The 22734-nt window shown below is 43.5% G+C and overlaps 1 protein-coding gene across 1 annotated transcript in view; it reads right to left on the reverse strand.

Annotated features, from left to right (window-relative positions):
* Positions 1-22734, reverse strand: part of LOC121532969 (KICSTOR complex protein SZT2) — a 119354-nt gene that overhangs the window by 32950 nt on the left and 63670 nt on the right. The window contains exons 50-59 of the mRNA XM_045205815.1: positions 13745-13918; positions 12194-12391; positions 9757-9962; positions 8966-9198; positions 8602-8699; positions 8206-8338; positions 7319-7446; positions 6221-6559; positions 2000-2121; positions 1556-1738 (exon numbers count right to left, since the gene is read on the reverse strand). Coding sequence (XP_045061750.1) covers positions 1556-1738; positions 2000-2121; positions 6221-6559; positions 7319-7446; positions 8206-8338; positions 8602-8699; positions 8966-9198; positions 9757-9962; positions 12194-12391; positions 13745-13918 — 1814 coding nt within the window. The remainder of the gene's footprint in view (positions 1-1555; positions 1739-1999; positions 2122-6220; positions 6560-7318; positions 7447-8205; positions 8339-8601; positions 8700-8965; positions 9199-9756; positions 9963-12193; positions 12392-13744; positions 13919-22734) is intronic.

Here is a 22734-nt window from a genome sequence, read left to right on the forward strand (position 1 = left end):
GATACAATGCTGACGGGGATGTTTGCTGAAAAGGTGAAAAAGTGGAATAGAAGATGGAATGAAGGCCTCGGTGCTCACATGTCATACCTTGGAAGGAAGGGAGGGAGGGAGGGAGGGAGGGAGATGATCAGAGAGAGGGGGGAAACTAGGTCATGGTGATGTTCTGTATTAAAGACCAAGGGGAATCTACTCAGTACAATTAACATCCCAAATGGAACCTTATTCCCTATTTAGTGCAATACTTTTAACCAGGGATCAAAGGCTCTGGTCAAAAGTAGTGCACTATGAATATTAAAACAGTGCAAATGGATTCAGGAAGATCAGATGCATACGTCTTGGAGATTCCAAGTATATGATATTGTACATATTGTAACTGTAGTTCCACATTTAGCTTAACACTGCAGCTCCTTGCAATGCAATTCCAATGAGGGCTGAAAGAACTGAATGTAAAGTACAAAGAAAAGAAGTGACAAACTATTGATAGCAGAGGTTTTAAACTACTGCTGTTTAAAACTCAGAGAGAAACAGAGATGAAGGAGGGGATTTAGTGACAAGACACCCTGCCTCCCAAGTTTAGCTATGAGGAGAAGCGACAAAGCAGAGGAGAGTGAGAAGGGGACATAAAAGAAAAGCAATGAGCAGGTACAGTACATGCTAGTGTGGAAGGAATCCCCGTCCCACCATCAGGAGCTGACAGCTGTGTGTAACCTGCCTCGGGAGTGGCCTGGGCTATACCTGCTGTACCACCAGATGCTCCACTAACACTAATGCCGTATTTCCATGGAGACTTACCTCGACACCAGTGTGTTGCCAGTGTTTTATGTTAACCTAAACTCTGGTAATTGTGTTACCATTAGGCGTGTGACACTAAGAACTTCGGGAGAGCAGAATCAACAACGCCAAGACAGTTGCTTTGTGAAAAGGTGTTAAAGTTCACAGTTGGCCATTGTTATGTAAATGCAAGCTGAAATGTACCAGTGGCCTGGCTTTGGCCCCAGGTGAAAGCAGGTCCTCCGGAGCCATGGCCCAGTGAGACAAGGGTGCTGGCCCGCGTAGATGGAAAGAGTCTGAGCATTTTGGTTAAAACACTGGGGTAAATCCTGCATGATGCACCATAACTAACAGACTGATTCCCCTTGACTGACCTAACCTTTATAAGCCACCAGGACAATGGTCCCAATCCTAACATTGTACCATCCATAGATTGTGTGTGGCATAACTTTAATATAATGTATACTTATAGGCCACAGTTATGGTGCATCAAAGGGTGTTAGACTGTGATGAATTAAAGCAGATGGCTGTGCCGTGCGTGAGATTGAGCGTTTACCTTATCAGGTCTTCGTGGGCAGGTGTGTCTGATTTAAGTGATAGTCTTGGTGTGTGTGTATGAGTGTTAGACTGTGGTTACAATCTAACACTCATTCAAGTATGATTGTTGTGTGTGAGATTGACAGTGGATTGTAAGGTGATGTCAGAACCACTTCAAATTTCTGGTACATTTAATTGTACTTGGTGAGTAAAGGTGATTCTGATCACGAGAGTGAGAAAAGTTGACCTGTTTGAGGTCTTCGTGGGCCGGTGTGTCAGAGAAGCAGCAGTGGTGGAAGAGACCCATCTTCTGGTTGAGGAGACAGTGGAGAACGTGGGCCCTGGCGTTCTGCCACTGGACCAGCCTCACCAGCCCACGATTCAGAGAGGCTCCTAGGTCCATTGACCAGTTATAGGTGTACAGGGTCACCTGGAAAAGGCGAGAGAGAGATCAACCCACCCCATACAGCCTTTGAGTGAAAATGGAGCAACATCCCGATAAATTGTGCCATCTCTTGTTATAGGCAACTCCCACGAACACGCACACACCAGGAACACACACACACCAGGAAGAATAGCTGCTGCTTCGGCAAAAGCTAATGGGGATCCGAATAAAATAAAAAATTATAATAACAAAAATTATAATAATTGTAATAATAACACACTTCCCCCACACGCCTCTTCTCCTCACCTTCTTCTTCAGGATGTGTATTAGGAGAATCCTCTGCCTTGGGGCCACGCCCCTCCAGGACTGCCCTGGGCTGAACCAATCAGACTGATCCAAGGCCTCGAAGCGCTGGAAGCCTTTATGAGCTGATTGGACATACAGGGAGGGAAGACAGTGAGAGTGGGCCACAAGGGGGAACGCAGACCAGGGTTGGGGTCAATTCCATTTCAATTCAGGAAATCAACCAACATTTAATTTCCAAATGTTCTTCATCGAAAAGCAATGAGGACAATTGGAATTGGAATTTCCATTTAACTTCTTAATTTAAATATAATTGACCATAACCAACCCTGGAGCATACAGACAGTGGACAGGAGAGACCTGAGCGGAGCCAAACCCTGTCTCTAAGATAAGACAGGCTGAGAATCAATTTAACAAGGGGACCTTAATGCCTTGCATCAGAATATTTCATATCTTATTTACCATAGAGTATATGACTAAACGGATAGTCAGCTACCCTATGGTGGGAAAGTGAATTTTAAATATGAAGCTATTAAAATTCAAATCATAAACGGTTCTCATTACATCCTAGCAGACAGAGGCTATGGGCTGTGGTCAAAAGTAGTGTACTAGGTAAGGAATAGGGTGCCATTTAGGACATAGTCAGCAAAATATCTCATTAAGGTTTTCTAAGCCTCCAGGGCCAGTTGCATAAAATTATTCACCGAGCCACCCTGAGAGGCGTGCATGGGGCTAGTCTGCTACTGCTTTTAGAGCAGGAGAAGAAGAAAACCTTTCATTTTCTAAGAAATAGACTTAGTGTCGCAGAAAAAATTACTTTTCCAGACAGCCAGAGAGTTAAGCTTTAAGATAAAATGCAGCCATTTATGAAAGCAGAAATTGTGAGATTTGATTTGATATTTGGAATTTAAATATGAAGTCAGTTTGAGGGAGAAGAGACAGAGGACACTGTGAACTCTTCATATTCACAGGTATAAGGTCATCCGTATTAAGCAACATGATATGATGCACAGCTCACACCATGTATACAGCTAAGCATTGAGTACAAAGCTTTACATTCCAAAAATGACCTACAGTGTCTTCAGAAAGTATTCATACCCCTTGACTTATTCCACATTTTGTTGTGTTACAGCCTGAATTCAAAATGGATGAAATATATTATTTTTCTCACCCATCTACACACAATGCCAAATTATGACAAAGTGAAAACATGTTTTTATAAATTTTTGCTAATTTATTGAAAATGAAATACAGAACTCTCATTTAAATAAGTATTCACACCCCTGAGTCAATACTTTGTAGAATCACCTTTGGCGGTGATTACAGCTTTGAGTCGTCTTGGGTATGTCTGTATCGGATTTGCACATCTGGATTTGGGGATTCACTCCCATTCTTCCCTGTAGATTTTCTCAAGCTCTGTTAAGTTAGATGGGGAACAGCAATGTTCAAGTCTTTCCACAGTTTTTCAATGGGATTTAAGTCTGGGCTTTGGTTGGGTCACTCAAGGACTTGGGTGATGAGTTGTGCCTGATTTTCTGTCTCATCAGACCACAGAATATTTTGCCTTATGCTCTCAGAGTCTTTCACGTGCCTTTTTGCAACACCAGGCGTCCTGTCATGTGCCTTTTATTCTGGAGTGGCTTCCGTCTGGCCACTCTCCCATACAGCCCAGATTGGTGAAGTGCTGTAGAGACTGTTGTCCTTCTGGCAGGTTCTCACAACTCAGCCAAGGAACTCTGTAGTTCTGTCAGAGTGGTCATTGGGTTCTTGGTCACCTCCCTGACCAAGCTCCTTCTTGCCCGGTTGCTCAGCTTGGTCGGACGGCCAGCTCTAGGCAGTCTGGGTAGTTCCATATTTTTTCAATTTCCCAATGATGGAAACCACTGTGCTCTTAGAAACTTTCAACACTCTAGACATTTTTTTATACCCTTTCTCAGATTAATTATTTCTCAATTATTACTGTATCTCTGAGATCTACGGACAGTTCCTTGGACTTTATGGTATAGTTTCTGCTCTGACATGCACTGTCAACTGTGGGACCTTACATAGACAGGTGTGTTTCTTTCTAAATCATGTTCAAACAATTGAATTGGCCACAGGCAGACTTCAATCAAGTTGTAGTGACATCAAGGATTATCAAAAGGAAATTGGATGCACCTGAGCTCAAGTTGTAGTGTAATAGCAAAGGGGTGTGAATACTTATGTAAATTAGATAATTCTGAATTTCATTTTCAATCAATTTGAAAAAAATCTAAAAACATGTTTTCACTTTGTCATTATGGGTTATTGTGTGTAGATGGGTGAGATTTTTTATTTATTGAATCAATTTTGAATTCCGGCTGTAACACAACAAAATGTGGAATAAGTCAAGGGGTATGAATACTTTCTGAAGGCACTGTATATATGCAGCAGAGATTCCGTTTTTTCACCATTATGTTTTGGGCAAATTCTATGAGGCTCAACAGGTAAATAATCTCAATGAAACCAGAATAGCCCAGAGCTAGTGTTGCTTGGTTGGGGCTGGCTGCGGGTAAACTTACAGTAGAAGTCGGAAGTTTACATACACTTAGGTTGGAGTCATTAAAACTCGTTTTTCAACCACTCCACACATTTCTTGTTAACAAACTATGGTTTTGGCAAGTTGGTTAGGACATCTACTTTGTGCATGACACAAGTAATTTTTCCTACAATTGTTTACGGACAGATTGTTTCACTTAGAATTCACTGTATCACAATTCCAGTGGGTCAGAAGTTTACATACACTAAGTTGACTGTGCCTTTAAACAGCTTGGAAAATTCCAGAAAATGATGTCATGGCTTTAGAAGCTTCTGATAAGCTAATTGACATCATTTGAGTCAATTGGAGGTGTACCTGTGGATGTATTTCAAGGCCTACCTTCAAACTCAGTGCCTCTTTGCTTGACATCATGGGAAAATCAAAATAAATCAGAAAAAAAAAATTCTCCTTTTTTTTGTAGACCTCCACAAGTCTGGTTCATCCTTGGTAGCATTTTCCAAACGCCTGAAGGTACCACGTTCATCTGTACAAACAATAGTACGCAAGTATAAACATCATGGGACCACGCAGCCGTCATACCGCTCAGGAAGGAGACGCGTTCTGTCTCCTAGAGATTAACGTACTTTGGTGCGAAAAGTACAAATCAATCCTAGAACAACAGCAAAGGACCTTGTGAAGATGCTGAAGGAAACAGGTACAAAAGTATCTATATCCACAGTAAAACGTGTCCTATATCGACATAACCTGAAAGGCCGCTCAGCAAGGAAGAAGCCACTGCTCCAAAACCGCCATAAAAAAGTCAGACTACGGTTGGCAACTGCACATGGGGACAAAGATCGTACTTTTTGGAGAAATGTCCTCTGGTCTGATGAAACAAAAATAGAACTGTTTGGCCATAATGACCATCTTTATGTTTGGAGGAAAAAGGGGGTTGCTTGCAAGCCGAAGAACACCATCCCAACCGTGAAGCACAGGGGTGGCAGCATCATGCTGTGGGGGTGCTTTGCTGCAGGAGGGACTGGTGCACTTCACAAAATAGATGGCATCATGAGGAAGGAAATGTATGTGGATATATTGAAGCAACATCTCAAGACATCAGTCAGGAAGTTAAACCTTGGTCGCAAATGGGTCTTCCAAATGGACAATAACCTCAAGCATACTTCCAAAGTTGTGGCAAAATGGCTTAAGGACAACAAAGTCATGGTATTGGAGTGGCCATCACAAATCCCTGACCTCAAGCCTATAGAACATTTGTGGGCAGAACTGAAAAAGTGTGTGCGAGCAAGGAGGCCTACAAACCTGACTCAGTTACACCAGCTCTGTCAAGAGGAATGGGCCAAAATTCACCCAACCTATTGTGGGAAGCTTGTGGAAGGCTACCCGAAACGTTTGACCCAAGTTAAACAATTTAAAGGCAATGCTACCAAATACTAATTGAGTGTATGTAAACTTCTGACCTACTGGGAATGTGATGAAATAAATAAAAGCTGAAATAAATAATTCTCTCTACTATTATTCTGACATTTCACATTCTTAAAATAAAGTGGTGATCCTAACTGACCTAAGACAGGGAATTTTTACTAGGATTAAATGTCAGGAATTGTGAAAAACTGAGTTTAAATGTATTTGGCTAAGGTGCATGTAAACTTCCGACTTCAACTGTACGTGTGAACCTACTATGAGGAGGGGGGCAGAGTCAGACTTACGTGTGAACCTACTAAGCACAGGGGTGTTCTCATCATCTGAACTGTCTTCTGTGGGCAAATAGAGATGAGCACAAACAAACAGCATGGCACTGGCAGGATGCAGGCACTGACAGGATGCAGGCACTGACAGGGTGCAGGCACTGACAGGATGCAGGCACTGGCAGGATGCAGGCACTGACAGGATGCAGGCACTGACAGGATGCAGGCACTGGCAGGATGCAGGCACTGGCAGGATGCAGGCACTGGCAGGATGCAGGCACTGGCAGGATGCAGGCACTGGCAGGATGCAGGCACTGGCAGGATGCAGGCACTGACAACAGACAGCTCTATAGGTGCTAGCTACACAGACACACTAAGCTAAAGCTACAGACACAGATAAGCTTTCAAAATAAAGAAATGTTAGACAGTTAAAAGTTTGAAAAGGGTTGCTTTGATTGTCAGAGTGACAGAGAGAGATAACCCAAGTGCAGAACAGTAGCAGAGAAAGCATGTCATGTCACACTAAGCTTAGAAACAATGCTGCCTGTGTGTATATAATGTACTTCTACCCTCATCTACAGTTAATAATTAGCAATAGTTATTAGAAACATGCCATTGAAATGCATGCTGTTTCTGAAGTGTAAAGAAATTAGTTGATGAGATTAGTAATTTGGAAATAGCTAGAAATGTTCCAGGTTGGGTTAGAATAGAGTATTTGGGTTTGTGCCCAGTTCTGCTATGGTCTGCATGTTAGCTGTTAGCATCATAATAATATCTCTCTATTATACTGATGTATTATTACTTTCATTTCTCAATTTGGTGCTTTCATAAAGTAATTTAGTAAAGCATGTTTGACCACACAATCCAGATTTTTAACTACACGTTCCAAAGTTACAGAGAGGAAAAAGGTACCTCCACATGTTTTTCTTTCTAAAAAATAAATAAGGAAATGGGGCATAATTTAAGGTGAATAAAATGAGCATCAAATACTTTAAAAGGGCAATGATTATGTTTAACTCCATGAATCAAATAAGCAAACAAAATCATGGATCAAGCAAGCAGTTAAGAGTGACTTCTTTCAGAGCACAGGGATAATAGAACTCTGGCTACCGCAGGTACCTTGCTCTGTGCTGCAATGCCACTGGTGGAAGTTCCGTCCAATGAGGATGAAGGTTCTAGAGGTGGCAGGTGGTTGGCTGAGGTGTTGGATCAGAGGCAGGGGAACAAAGATGTCTCCTTGGGGACAACTAGGGGACCAAACAAAAACACAAATGATAAAGTAATTATATATAAAAACATATCCTTACAAAACTGGCTTGAAAGATGAAGTTTGTAAAATCTGTTTATGAGCTTATGTACCGTAATTTTCGGACTATAAGCCGCGCTTTTTTTCCCATTTTTCGACCCTGCGGCTTATATAACGGTGCGGCTAATCTATGGATTTTTACAGCTAACGGCCACTAAAAGACCTCCTAAATCTATGGATTTTACAGGTTACAGTCCACCAACTTTAACTCTATGGGCTCTATGACCGGTCCGCGCCCCCCACCTTTAAGCGGCGGGCTCCAGCAGGAAAAGCTGGAGGCCGGAAAAGAGTGAGACAGGTAGCGCGCAAAAGTAAAAGTGGAACCGAGAGTGGTACGAGAGACAGAACGAGAGACAGAACGAGAGCAAGACAGACAGACATTACGAGAGCGAGACAGTTTGTCTCTTTCCCGACAATCCCCTCTGTGCATGAATCCTTACATATGGTAATTAAACATTAAAACACCTGCGGCTTATAGTCCAGTGCGGCTTATATATGTACACATCATTCAATATCATTCAATTTAGCTGCTGCGGCTTATACTCCGGTGCGCCTTATAGTGCGGAAAATACGGTATATATATACATGCGTTCCTGATATACAGTCTTTCCAAACTAGCTGGAAGCTTTTAAAATAATGCACACATATTCGTATGCGTGATTCTTTCCAGTGATTGACTTGATTCTTTAAAATGACCCACCTTATCCTCTCGAACACCTTGACTGTGGTGTCACTGGCCAGGGAGCTGACCAAATTGACAATATCTGTCAGGATGGGAGGAAGCAGGAACTGGGAGGCAATCTCAGCGGTGCACTGCTGAATGGACGGGCATCCTGTTTACACCAGAGCGAGAGAAAAGGAGAAGAAATAGAGAAAATGGAAAGCCTCTCACTGAGAAGAGATAGCAGATGATGGCTTTGTCCCAAATGGCACCCTATTCCCTTTACAGTGCACAACTTTTGACCAGAGCCCATCAAGGGACGCAGACAATCAGTTTGGGAAGCAGACAATCCTTTATATTACCTCCTCTCCTGTCTCCTCTCCACTCCAGCAGAAATAAGGAGAGGGGTAAGGAGAGGGCAGAGCAGCCACTCACCAAGTTTAGCCATGAAGGTGATCCAGGGCTGACAGGTGACCTGGTACAGAGGGTGTAGGGTCCCAACGTTCCCCTCCTCTAGCTGGGACACGTGTCTCCTGTTGGAACATACACACACCCATTAAACAGTGCAATACTGCTGACAAACTCCACATTTAACAGTGGTGACCAGACTTAGGTTCAAGTGGTATTTTCTGTCTTTCAAATACTTCAGCTGCACTTGATTGAGCTTGCCTGTCGCAATTTAACCAATAGAATAGTTCAAACTCTGCCCAAATAAAACGCTCTAAGTATTTGGAAGAAAACAGATCCTATTTTAACCCAGATCTAAATCTAGCCTGTGTTCTTCTGTGTCTCTGCTAACCTCTGGGCCTGCTCCAGTTCTACAGCCATGGCCTTCTCCTGGCTCCACTGCTGCTTCATGTTCTCTGTCTTGTGACTCCTACGTGTCCGACCCTCCTCCCCCTTCTCCTGGCTCCACTGCTGCTTCATGTTCTCTGTCTTGTGTCTCCTACGTGTCCGACCCTCCTCCCCCTTCTCCTGAACGATGTCCTCAGTCGTCTTAGGGATCCCCAGCTCAGATGAATCTGGCTTGCTCTGCAGGGAGGATCAACATTTCGTCATCACTCTTTACTAGTGAATCAAACAGCAACATGGTGGTTCATAATCCAAATATCGATATAATGTTGATCTCGGATGGATGTAGCACTGACAGAACCAACTCAGTTGAGAAACAGACATGTTTGATGAAATATTCTGAAATGGCACTCTATTCCCTATACAGTACACTACTACCAGAAATAGAAAAGTTATTAATTAGGAAATAGAGTGCCATTTCTGACACAATCCTCTTTTACATTTACATTTACATTTTAGTAATTTGGCAGACGCGACTTACAGTTAGTGAGTGCATACATTATTTTTTTAATTTTTCATACTGGGAATCGAACCCACAACCCTGGCGTTGCAAACGCCATGCTCTACCAGCTGAGCTACATCCCTGCCGGCCATTCCCTCCCCTACCCTGGACGACGCTGGGCCAATTGTGCGCCGCCCCATGGGTCTCTAGTGGCTCAGCTAGCACTGCGATGCAGTGCCTTAGACCACTGCGCCACTCGGGAGACTACACGTCACACTTTCAATGAAAGAACTCACCAGTATTTCCCAGAAGCTTCGGCGGGTGGTTTTGCCGGTGGGTGTGGTAGACTCGGGGGTGCTTGGTCCGGTGTTGCGGCTGGTCCCAGAGGGGGGAGGGATCAGAGTGATTGGAGAGGGGCTGTTCTTAACACTCCTAATGCCACTACGAGGCAGGAAGCTGTGCTTAAATTCCTTCACTTCCAATGGAGGAGAACTTAAACGACCTAAAGAGAAGATGTGGAGATAGACAAAGGATGAACCTGATTTACATTTACATTTACGTCATTTAGCAGACGCTCTTATCCAGAGCGACTTACAAATTGGTGCGTTCACCTTATGATAGCCAGTGGGACAACCACTTTACAATATTTTTATTATTATTATTATTATTATTATAAAATATATTTTGTGGGGGGGGTTAGAAGGATTACTTTTATCCTATCCCAGGTATTCCTTAAAGAGGTAGGGTTTCAAGTGTCTCCAGAAGGTGGTCACTGACTCCGCTGTCCTGGCGTCGTGAGGGAGCTTGTTCAACCATTGGGGTGCCAGAGCAGCGAACAGTTTTGACTGGGCTGAGCGGGAACTGTGCTTCCGCAGAGGTAGGGGGACCAGCAGGCCAGAGGTGGAAGAACGCAATGTCCTCGTTTGGGTGTAGGGACTGATCAGAGCCTGAAGGTAAGGAGGTGCCGTTCCCCTCACAGCTCCATAGGCAAGCACCATGGTCTTGTAGCAGATGCAACCTTCAACTGGAAGCCAGTGGAGTGTGCGGAGGAGCGGGTGACGTGAGAGAACTTGGGAAGGTTGAACACCAGACGGGCTGCAGCGTTCTGGATGAGTTGTAGGGGTTTAATGGCACAGGCAGGGAGCCCAGCCAACAGCGAGTTGCAGTAATCCAGACGGGAGATGACAAGAGCCTGGATTAGGACCTGTGCCGCTTCCTGTGTAAGGTATGGTCGTACTCTGCGAATGTTGTAGAGCATGAACCTACAGGATCGGGTCACCGCTTTGATGTTAGCAGAGAACGACAGGGTGTTGTCCAGGGTCATGCCAAGGTTCTTTGCACTCTGGGAGGAGGACACAATGGAGTTGTCAACCGTGATGGCGAGATCATGGAGCGGGCAGTCCTTCCCCGGGAGGAAGAGCAGCTCCGTCTTGCCGAGGTTCAGCTTGAGGTGGTGATCCGTCATCCACACTGATATGTCTGCCAGACATGCAGAGATGCGATTCACCACCTGGTTATCAGAAGGGGGAAAGGAGAAGATTAGTTGTGTGTCGTCTGCATAGCAATGATAGGAGAGGCCATGTGAGGATATGACAGAGCCAAGTGACTTGGTGTATAGCGAGAATAGGAGAGGGCCTAGAACTGAGCCCTGGGGAACACCAGTGGTGAGAGAACATGGTGCGGAGACAGATTCTCGCCACGCCACCTGGTAGGAGCGACCTGTCAGGTAGGACGCAATCCAAGAGTGAGCCGCGCCGGAGATGCCCAACTCGGAGAGGGTGGAGAGGAGGTTCTGATGTTTCACAGTATCAAAGGCAGCAGATAGGTCTAGAAGGATGAGAGCAGAGGAGAGAGAGTTAGCTTTAGCAGTGCGGAGAGCCTCTGTGACACAGAGAAGAGCAGTCTCAGTTGAATGACCAGTCTTGAAACCTGACTGGTTTGGATCAAGAAGGTCATTCTGTGAGAGATAGCAGGAGAGTTGGCTATAGACGGCATGCTCAAGAGTTTTGGAGAGAAAAGAAAGAAGGGATACTGGTCTGTAGTTGTTGACATCGGAGGGATCGAGTGTAGGTTTTTTGAGGAGGGGTGCAACTCTCGCTTTCTTGAAGATGGAAGGGACATAGCCAGCGGACAAGGATGAGTTGATGAGCGAGGTGAGGTAAGGGAGAAGGTCTCCGGAAATGGTCTGGAGAAGAGAGGAGGGGATAGGGTCAAGCGGGCAGGTTGTTGGGCGGCCGGCCGTCACAAGTCGCAAGATTTCATCTGGAGAGAGAGGGGAGAAAGAAGTCAAAGCATAGGGTAGGGTAGTGTAAGCAGGACCAGCGGTGTCATTTGACTTAATAAATGAGGATCGGATGTCGTCAACCTTCTTTTCAAAATGGTTGACGAAGTCATCCACAGAGAGGGGGGAGGGAGGGGGAGGAGGAGGAGGATTCAGCAGGGAGGAGAAGGTGGCAAAGAGCTTCCTAGGGTTAGAGGCAGAGGCTTGAAATTTAGAGTGGTAGAAAGTGGCTTTAGCAGCAGAAACGGAGGAAGAGAATGTAGAGAGGAGGGAGTGGAAAGATGACAGGTACGCAGGGAGTCTAGTTTTCTTCCATTTCCGCTCGGCTGCCCGATAACATTGATTGATTGATTGATTAATAAACATAGACTACCATTTTAAACAACAATTTGAATTCACAATAATGCATTCACATTTTTTGTGCAGGTACTGTAAAAGTAGTAATTCCTCACCGTTAGTTGTGTCTTCTCTCTGATCTCTCCCAGGTGTGGTATAGAATGTCTCCAGACACAGCGGATTAGGCAGGACCCTCAGTTCCATGATGACATCACAGAGGGCATGGCGCAGGGCTCCTCGCAGCTTGTCAGTCAGCTGGAGGGGGGAAACGTTACCTTGCTCCCAGATGTCAAATCGTACCCTCATCTCTGACCCTGTCAGGAAAAAGGAAGAACAGATGATCAACGGACTGATGAACATAGCACTGAGCATGTGTATAACTAGTCTGGTCCCAGATCTGTTTGTGCTGTCTTGCCAACTCCTATGGTCATTGAACTAGCCTGGTCCCAATTATGTTTGTGCTGTCTTGGCAATGAGCACATTGTGACTATGACCATAGGAGTTGGCTATACAGCACAAACAGATCTGGGACCAGGCTAGTGCAGACCGAAGAACACACCTGATTAATGATGACAGCCCTGTAGAGCAAGGCCCAGCAGATTTAAACAGTTCAGGTAGTGGGCCTCTGATTGCTAACCCTACACAAACACATGATGATTCACTAGATTACCACACGAGAGAGGAGGCTATTTTTACTCTCAGAACTCATTTAATTTTCTCAAACAAACTAGGAAGCAGAAATCATATTTTCCAATTAAAATCGTTAGCTATATGCAAATAAGAAATGTTTTATGCACTGAATTATTTTGCTGAAGTTCTTTAAACAAAAAAATGTGTAATTTAAATGTATTCAATGTCACATTGACAAAAAACAATCCCTGTATCAAAAGAAAGAGGGAATTAAAACTCTTTGTAACATTATGCAATGACCATCATTATGCAGACAGATGTAGCTGTCCTGCTCAAGGTGACTTCGCATTTTAATTCCAGAGTGAGACCATTACGTAGGACTTATTGCTCTGTTTATTAACGAATCCATCTTGTGAAATGGTGCTTTAAGAAGTTTGAGTTTGTCAACAATTGATTTAATTAAATCGCTTAAAGCTGCAATGTGTCACTTTTTGGGCGACCTGACCAAATTCACATAGAAATGGGAGTTATAAATCTGTTATTCTCATTGAGAGCAAGTCTAAGAACGTGCACTATTTCTATGCTTCCCGTTCTGAAGTTTAGTTTTTGCGCCTTTTACTTTCGGTTTTGTACACCATCTTCAAACAACTGAAAATACAATATCTTTGGTTATGGAAAATATATTTCACAGCAGTTTATATGGTACAATGATGCAGGCACTACACTATACTTTGTTGTTTTGTCACATAAACTGAAATTAGGCGAACGATTAGAATTTTTGCAACCAGGAAATGGCGGAGTGATTACTGCATAGTGCACTTTTAATAGAAGAAATAGACAATGCAGCACACAATAGAAAACACATTTTATGACACTCTTCAACAAGAAAAATACACAGCAACAACTCCACCAATGGTTGCTCTGGCTACCCTGGCTGGGTCATGTTCATAGGTACAAAACAGAGAGGTATAGTCTGAAAGTCCAATAAGAAACCGGATCCGGACCCGGATCTCTAGAGAAACCCTACTGGGCTTTACCTGAGCGGAGGTTGTTGGAGTCCACCTTGATGACAGTTGTCAGGGCGTCAAACTGTTCTGGCTGTAGGAGGATGGTGGAGGGGTCTCCTCTGGGTGGTGTAGTGCAGTCCTGGGCAAGAACCTGCAGGGGGAATCCTTGAGGGTCCACGAACGACAGGGCGATAGAGGCAATACCTGAAGGGAACAGGTGAAATGTGGAGGACAGGGTGATAGACTTACTAGAGGATGAATAGAGAAGACATGATCAGGTTTAACTGAGTCCTCCAACAACAAGGTGGTGCTAACGGTCCTTCGAGCCAGATAGTATTTTTTGTTCATTAACAATAACTTTGATTATTGTGGATTATGTTTTTATCTAAACTCTAAACATATTTTTCAAGTGCAATTAAGTGCAGTTTTGAAACGACAATGCTTTTGTGTGCCATTATAAAACATACAAATATTCTCCATAGATTCTGTCTGATATTGTTCTGCATCAACATCAGAGAAACGACAGTATAAATCCAAACAGACAAACCATGACCTTCCTACTAAATAATAAATAAATAATATGCCATTTAGCAGACGCTTTTATCCAAAGCGACTTACAGTCATGCGTGCATACATTTTTTTTGTGTATGGGTGGTCCCGGGGATCGAACCCACTACCTTGGCGTTACAAGCGCCGTGCTCTACCAGCTGAGCTACAGAGGACCACGAATTAGGCGTGTACTACAACACAGTTGATGTTCCATCCCAACACATAAACCCAGACCGCCTTGTCTTCTGATTCTCACCAAAGCCTTGCTTCAGCTAATCACCTCATAAACCCTGCACCATATAGGCAGGCATTCCTCAACTGTACAGGACACCTGCGTTTAATAATATCACTGTCGATCCGCCCGGGCCCATATTTGGTTTGATATGGCTATTAGCATGCACCATTAGTGGGGATAGAGGCATGCATGGAGTAGTGATGGATGTGCTGGTGTACCTGGAAGCCTGGCAGGCAGGCGTGTGGAAGACAGAGATGCATTACAGAAATCACCTGAAATAAATCAGCAAAACAGACACACAACCATCTCTTCTACAATACCCTGTGCTGGGCTGGGCTTCACACTGCCTGCCTGTGCCTGTGTGTGTGTGTGTGTGTGTGTGTGTGTGTGTGTGTGTGTGTGTGTGTGTGTGTATCTGCTTATTGCAGTCAGCCAGTCAACAAAGCCGCCACATGTCATTCTCAAACCACTAAACCCACTTATCATGTTACTGATTCTCTCCAGAAGGTTTGGCTACTGGTAATACTACGTGGTTGTGCATTCTGATGACTGAACGAGTCAGTCGGAGCGAGTGACTTGATGTGTTTGCCCTTTGTGTTTTGCGTCCATTTTGCTATGGTTACTTTAGCAGGGTCTGACAGGCCGTCGCTTGCGAGTCACACACACACACACACACACACACACACACACACACACACACACACACACACACACACACACACACACACACACACACACCTCAGCAAGAGTCCATTTGGGCTCAGCAGTCTCTCTATCCGTCCCTCCACGGCAGCTTTACTCTGACAGGCTGTGTCCCAAATGGCCCATAGGGCTCTGGTAGTGTACTATATAGGGTATAGGGTTCCATTTGGGACGCACATCTGACAAGCTGTCCAGGTTCCGTGACGGCTGCCCACAAGGGGTACTTGATAAGACTCATAAGACCATAGGCCTACTGGTAAAATCCATGAGGGGGTACTTCAGGGGTACTCCGGGCAGAGCATAATTCAATTGGTGGTACAGTAATCATAAAAGGTTGGGAACCACTGTACTAGACCGAAAAGACAGGACCGGAGTGACATTTTCAAACTGTAATTTAAAAAAGGAGGCATCGAAAAATTACATTTTACAGAAATTACAAATCATAGCCTTTCTCAGAACGAATAGAACTCCACAGTTCTAAAGATAACCTTTATTTTTATTTTTTTGTAAAGATGGGTAATATAAGACTATTCTTTAACTCTGCTCAACAGAGTTATTCCACTATGCATGAGTACATTGCAGTAGCTCTGTGTTTAGCCAGCATATATCTCTCATGGGACAGTCTCATCAGCCGTAAATATCACTGCCTAATTGGAAAACCATTAAATGAACTGGATGCTATTAAAGTAATTCACACATGTTCAGGAGGCTGAAGAAATTTGGCTTAGCACCTAAAACCCTCACAAACTTTTACAGATGCACAATTGAGAGCATCCTGTCGGGCTGTATCACCACCTGGTACGGCAACTGCACCACCCACAACCGCAGGGCTCTTCAGAGGGTGGTGCGGTCTGCCGAACGTATTACCGGGGGCAAACTACCCGCCCTCTAAGACACATACAACACCTGATGTCACAGGAAGGCCAAAAAGATCATCAAGGACATCAACCACCCGAGCAACTGCCTGTTCACCCCGCTATCATCCAGAAGGCGAGGTCAGTACAGGTGCATCAAAGCTGGGACCGTGAGAATGAAAAACAGCTTCTATCTCAAGGCCATCAGACTGTTAAATAGCCATCACTAGCACATTAGAGGCTGCTGCTGCCTATTGAAATCACTAGCCAATTTAAGAAATGGAACACTAGTCACTTTAATAATGTTTACATATCTTGCACTACTCATCTCATATGTATATACTGCATTCTATTCTATAATATTATTCTGTATCTTAGTCCATGCCGCTCTGTCATTGCTTGTCCATCTATGTATATATTCTTAAATCCCATTCCTTACTTTTTTGTGTGTATTGGGTATATGTTGTAAAATTGTTAGATATTACTGCACTGTCGGAGCTAGAAGCACAAGCATTTCGCTACACCCGCTATAACATCTGCTAAACACGTGTATGTGACAAATAAAATTTGATTTGATGTTCTTTTGCTAGATTATTTTCCATTCAATTTCTCATTGAGCAGCATCTCTTGATAGGCTAGAGAAGCCATTATAACCGAGACCAAAGCCAGTTAAACACACACATTTAAGCTTTAATGCAGCAACGTACTACTACTGGACTACATGAAAGAAAGAAAGACCATGCCACACGTACAGTAACCAGCCGAAGTGGAAGTCATCCTTATGAAGTGTGTGAGTGACTCATGAAATGCCAGGGGTTAGAGAAAGAGAGAGAGAGAGAGAGAGAGAGAGAGAGAGAGAGAGAGAGAGAGAGAGAGAGAGAGAGAGAGAGAGAGAGAGAGAAAACACATCACTCTGCATGCCACTTAAAAAGTCATGCAGGGAGCAAAGCGCAACTCCAATAAGCAATCCGGTCCACATTAAAGACTACTGCTTTAATGTGTACAGCCAATTTACTTGTAAAGAGCCAATCTACCTAAAGAGTGCCAAATAAAGCCATAGGTAAGATGAGGCAAGAGCAAGAAGCACACCCAGCCAGCCAGGCCAGTAGATGGCACTATTGTACACAGGGCAGGGCTGTGGAATGGGAGCCAAGGTAGCTAAAGGTTAATGACACGTGATACCTTGGAACTGAGAGGGCGGGAAGAGGTGCTGAACAAGGTCCGACATCGTACCTGAGTCAACAGACAGAGAGACAGATAGACAGACATACCCTTAATACATCTCCCGAGTGGCGCAGTGGTCTAAGGCTGTGCCACTAGAGATCCTGGTTCGAATCCAGACTCTGTCGTAGCTGGCCGCGACCGGGAGCACAATTAGCCAGCGTCATCCAGGGTAAGGGAGGGAATGGCCGGCAGGGATGTAGCTCAGTTGGTAGAGCATGGCGTTTGCAACGCCAGGGTTGTGGGTTCGATTCACACGGGGGGCCAGTATGAAAATGTATGCACTCACTAACTGTAAGTCGCTCTGGATAAGAGCATCTGCTAAATGACTAAAATGTAAATGTAATTACCTTCTGCTATCATCAGATACAGTGCCTTCAGAAAGTATACCCCTTGACTTATTCCACATTTTGTTGTGTTACAGCCTGATTTCAAAATTGATTAAATAGATTTTATTTCTCACCCCATAATGACAAAGTGAAAACAAGAAAACAAAAAAATATATATACAGTGAGGGAAAAAAGTATTTGACCCCCTGCTGATTTTGTACGTTTGCCCACTGACAAAGAAATGATCAGTCTATAATTTTCATTACAGACCATCTTCCGGAGACATTTGAAACCCTACCTCTTTAAGGAATACCTGGGATAGTATAAAAGTAATCCTTCTACCCCCCCCCCCAGAAAAACTCAAGAAAAACGCATGTCAAAAATTGTATAAATTGATTTCCATTTTTATGAGGGAAATAAGTATTTGACCCCCTCTCAATCAGAAAGATTTCTGGCTCCCAGGTGTCTTTTATACAGCTAACGAGCTGAGATTAGGAGCACACCCTTAAAGGGAGTGCTCCTAATCTCAGCTTGTTACCTGTATAAAAGACACCTGTCCACAGAAGCAATCAATCAATCAGATTCCAAACTCTCCACCATGGCCAAGACTAAAGAGCTCTCCAAGGATGTCAGGGACAAGATTGTAGACCTACACAAGGCTGGAATGGGCTACAAGACCATCGCCAAGCAGCTTGGTGAGAAGGTGACAACAGTTGGTGCGATTATTCGCAAATGGAAGAAACACAAAATAACTGTCAATCTCCCTCGGCCTGGGGCTCCATGCAAGATCTCACCTCGTGGAGTTGCAATGATCATGAGAACGGTGAGGAATCAGCTCAGAACTACACGGGAGGATCTTGTCAATGATCTCAAGGCAGCTGGGACCATAGTCACCAAGAAAACAATTGGTAACACACTACGCCATGAAGGACTGAAATCCTGCAGCGCCCACAACATCCCCCTGCTCAAGAAAGCACATTTACAGGCCCATCTGAAGTTTGCCAATGAACATCTGAATGATTCAGAGAACTGGGTGAAAGTGTTGTGGTCAGATGAGACCAAAATCGAGCTCTTTGGCATCAACTCAACTCGCCGTGTTTGGAGGCGGAGGAATGCTGCCTATGACCCCAAGAACACCATCCCCACCGTCAAACATGGAGGTGGAAACATTATGCTTTGGGGGTGTTTTTCTGCTAAGGGGACAGGACAACTTCAACGCATCAAAGGGACGATGGACGGCGCCATGTACCGTCAAATCTTGGGTGAGAACCTCCTTCCCTCAGCCAGGGCATTGAAAATGGGTCGTGGATGGGTATTCCAGCATGACAATGACCCAAAACACACGGCCAAGGCAACAAAGGAGTGGCTCAAGAAGAAACACATTAAGGTCCTGGAGTGGCCTAGCCAGTCTCCAGACCTTAATCCCATAGAAAATCTGAAGGGAGCTGAAGGTTCGAGTTGCCAAACGTCAGGCTCGAAACCTTAATGACTTGGAGAAGATCTGCAAAGAGGAGTGGGACAAAATCCCTCCTGAGATGTGTGCAAACCTGGTGGCCAACTACAAGAAACGTCTGACCTCTGTGATTGCCAACAAGGGTTTTGCCACCAAGTACTAAGTCATGTTTTGCAGAGGGGTCAAATACTTTTTTCCCTCAATAAAATGCAAATAAATGTATAACATTTGACATGCGTTTTTCTGGATTTTTTTGTTGTTATTCTGTCTCTCACTGTTCAAATAAACCTACCATTAAAATTATAGACTGATCATTTCTTTGTCAGTGGGCAAACGTACAAAATCAGCAGGGGATCAAATACTTTTTTCCCTCACTGTATCTAATTTATTGAAAATGAAATACAGAAATATCTAACTTACATAAGTATTCACACCCCTGAGTCAATAATTTGTAGAAGCACCTTTGGCAGCGATTACAGCTGTGAGTCTTTCTGGGTAAATCTCTAAGAGCACGATTATGACACGAGTTTAGCCGGCGTTAATGGAATGGAATTCCTTTTTATGCACTTTTCTCTCTATTCTAACATTGAACTTAAGCATGAGAATAGCGTGCTATTCACTTGCTATTCGTTTTGGGTGGAGATGGAATAAATGAACGTGTGGCGGAGGTGTGTCTACAGATACGCCGTATTCTGACCTTGACTTCACTCCCTCATAATTCCACCACCTTTACGTGCAAGGAAATTATGAATAAGGTCTAGTGTTCCTACCAGTTCCAAGTGGAAAAAGCATCTACTTTATTTTTTTTCGATATAAATAACACCATTCTCCATGCATTCATTTAAAACTTGATAAGAGCTAGGTAAATTAGTAATCTGTTTGGATAAGGGAATTGCTAATATAAAATTACACTTGTTTTAGAAATATTTTACCTTATAATCGCTGGAGACAAAGGTGAAACCAGTCATATGGCAGCAAACTGAATCACATCAACTTTCCCACAGTAAAGTTTATGAAATGCTGTGCCATTACGCATCATTTAAATTGTACAGCCTTTTAACTTGCAGGGATGGGCACTCTCGAATGTCTTAATTATAGGCTACCCAGACATGCTCTCTCCTGTTTCTATCATGTTAAATATTAGCCAATACACATTTAAGTCATTTAGCAGACGCTCTTATCCAGAGCGACATACAGTTAGTGAGTGCATACATTATTTATTTATTTTTATTTTATACTGGCCCCCCGTGGGAATCAAACCCACAACCCTGGCGTTGCAAACGCCATGCTCTACCAACTGAGCTACATCTCTGCCGGCCATTCCCTCCCATACCCTGGACGACGCCGGGCCAATTGTGCGCCGCCCCATGGGTCTCCCGGTCGCGGTCGGCTACGACAGAGACTGGATTCGAACCCGGATCACTAGTGGCACAGCTAGCACTGCGATGCAGTGCCTTAGACCACTGCGCCACTCAGTATTGACCGTCAACAGGCCTAATAACAACACATATCCAATACTTAGCTGTTTCATCACACAGTTCCATGGTTAGTGCTGGCAATAGACAAGGGTATAGCATACTATTGTACACTAGTCTCCCTATTATAATTATATGTACACTAATCTTCCAACATTACCATGGGTTAAAGAACTGAACGTTGCAATTTTCAGAATGACTCAAACCACCCTTTTCTTTCTATCATGCGTAAAGGCTCTCAAACCTGTTTTTTTTATTATTCATAAATACTTTTCTAACCCTAAATAATCTACAAGATCAGAGTATATACTTTTTTTAAATCTACCTATTGGTGCTGAAACGGAGACGAATATGCATATATTTAGATGGCTTTCTTTCATTGATCCCTAATATTCTGAACCTGTTCTCTTGATATATTTTATTGAGTCTGTCGACAAAATTCTAACTCAAAGGTACACCGTATTTAAAGGGATGGCTTAAGATAAATGTACTGAAAACCCTATTGAATGAAAACTCCACGAGAAAATCTGTTCGTCAGCAAGTGGGAGGGTTTTTTCAGTGGTTGAATTACATTTATTCAGCATGCGCAAGGGAACCACGCCTGCGAAGCCTGTTACACACCTTCATAAGGTAACTCTGAATACCAACCACTGAGAAGTGCGTAGGAAAGGCATGCGTAAGAAAGGCATAATTTCCTAAATCGGAATCGGGCCCTAAGAGCTTTCCACACCTGGATTGTGCAACATTTTCCCATTATCTTTTCAAAATTCTTCAAGCTCTGTCAAATTGGTTGTTGATCATTGCTAGACATCCATTTTCAGGTCTTGCCATAGATTTTCACTGTCTTCTTGGTAAGCAACTCCAGTGTAGATTTGGCTTCGTCTTTTAGGGTTATTGTCCTGCCGAAAGGTGAACTCATCTCCCAGTGTCTGGTGGAAAGCAGACTGAACCAGGTTTTCCTCTAGGATTGTGCCTGTGCTTAGGTCCATTCAGTTTCTTTTTTATCCTGAAAAACTCCCCAGTCCTTAACGATTACAAGCATACCCATAACATGATGCAGCCACCACCATGCTTGAAAATATGGAAAGTGGTACTCAGTAATGGGTTTTATTGGATTTGCCCCCAAACCTAACACTTTGTATTCAGGACAAAAAGTTAATTGCTTTGCCACATTTTTTGCAGTATTACTTTAGTGCCTTGTTGCAAACAGGATGCATGTTGTGGAATATTTTTATTGTGTACAGGCTTCCTTCTTTTCACTCTGTCAATTAGGTTAATATTGTAGATGAACTACAATGTTGTTGATCCAGCCTCAGTTTTCTCCCATCACAGCCATTAAACTCTGTAACTGTTTTAAAATCCCCATTGGCCTCAAGGTGAAATCCCTGAGCGGTTTCCTTCCTCTCCGCCAACTGAGTTAGGAAGGACGCCTGTATCTTTGTAGTAACTGGGTGTCTTGATACACCACCCAAAGCGTAATTAATAACTTCACCATGCTTAAAGGGATATTCAATGTCTGTTTTTTTTTTGTTTTTTTACCCATCTACCAATAGGTGCCCTTCTTTGTGAGGCAGTGGAAAACCTCCCTGGTCTTTGTGGTTGAATCTGTGTTTGAAATTCACTGCTCGACTGAGGTAGTCATGAAAAAATCATGTTAAACACTATTATTGCACACAGAGAGAGTCAATGCAACTTTTTATGTGACTTGTTAAGCAAATGTTTACTCCTGACCTCATTTAGGTTTGCCATAAAAAAAGTGGTTGAATACTTATTGAGTCAAGACATTTCAGCTTTTCATTTTTTTATTAATTTGTAAAGATTTCTAAAAACATAATTCCACTTTCACATGATGGGGTATTGTGTGTAGGCCAGTGACAAAAAATTGCAATTTAATCAATTTTAAATTCTGGCTTTAACACAACAAAATGTGGAAAAAGTGAAGGGGTGTTAATACTTTCTGAAGGCACTGTATGCTATGAGAGGAGTTTCTCATCAGCTCCTTCTGAAAACCAGATGGTGCATCAACTGCTAATGAAATGTATGGAAAGTTGCAAACTGTGTACAAAGTAGTGCAAACTGAAAAAAAATGATGAGGAGTGACTGACAGGGAGTCAGTGGAACAGCATCATAACATCATCTCTAATTAGGGTTGCAAAGGGTTCCGCTAACTTTCCCAAAATGCACAGATTTTCCAAAAATACT

The sequence above is a fragment of the Coregonus clupeaformis genome, chromosome 20 (assembly GCF_020615455.1).
Source record: "Coregonus clupeaformis isolate EN_2021a chromosome 20, ASM2061545v1, whole genome shotgun sequence".
NCBI lineage: Eukaryota > Metazoa > Chordata > Actinopteri > Salmoniformes > Salmonidae > Coregonus > Coregonus clupeaformis.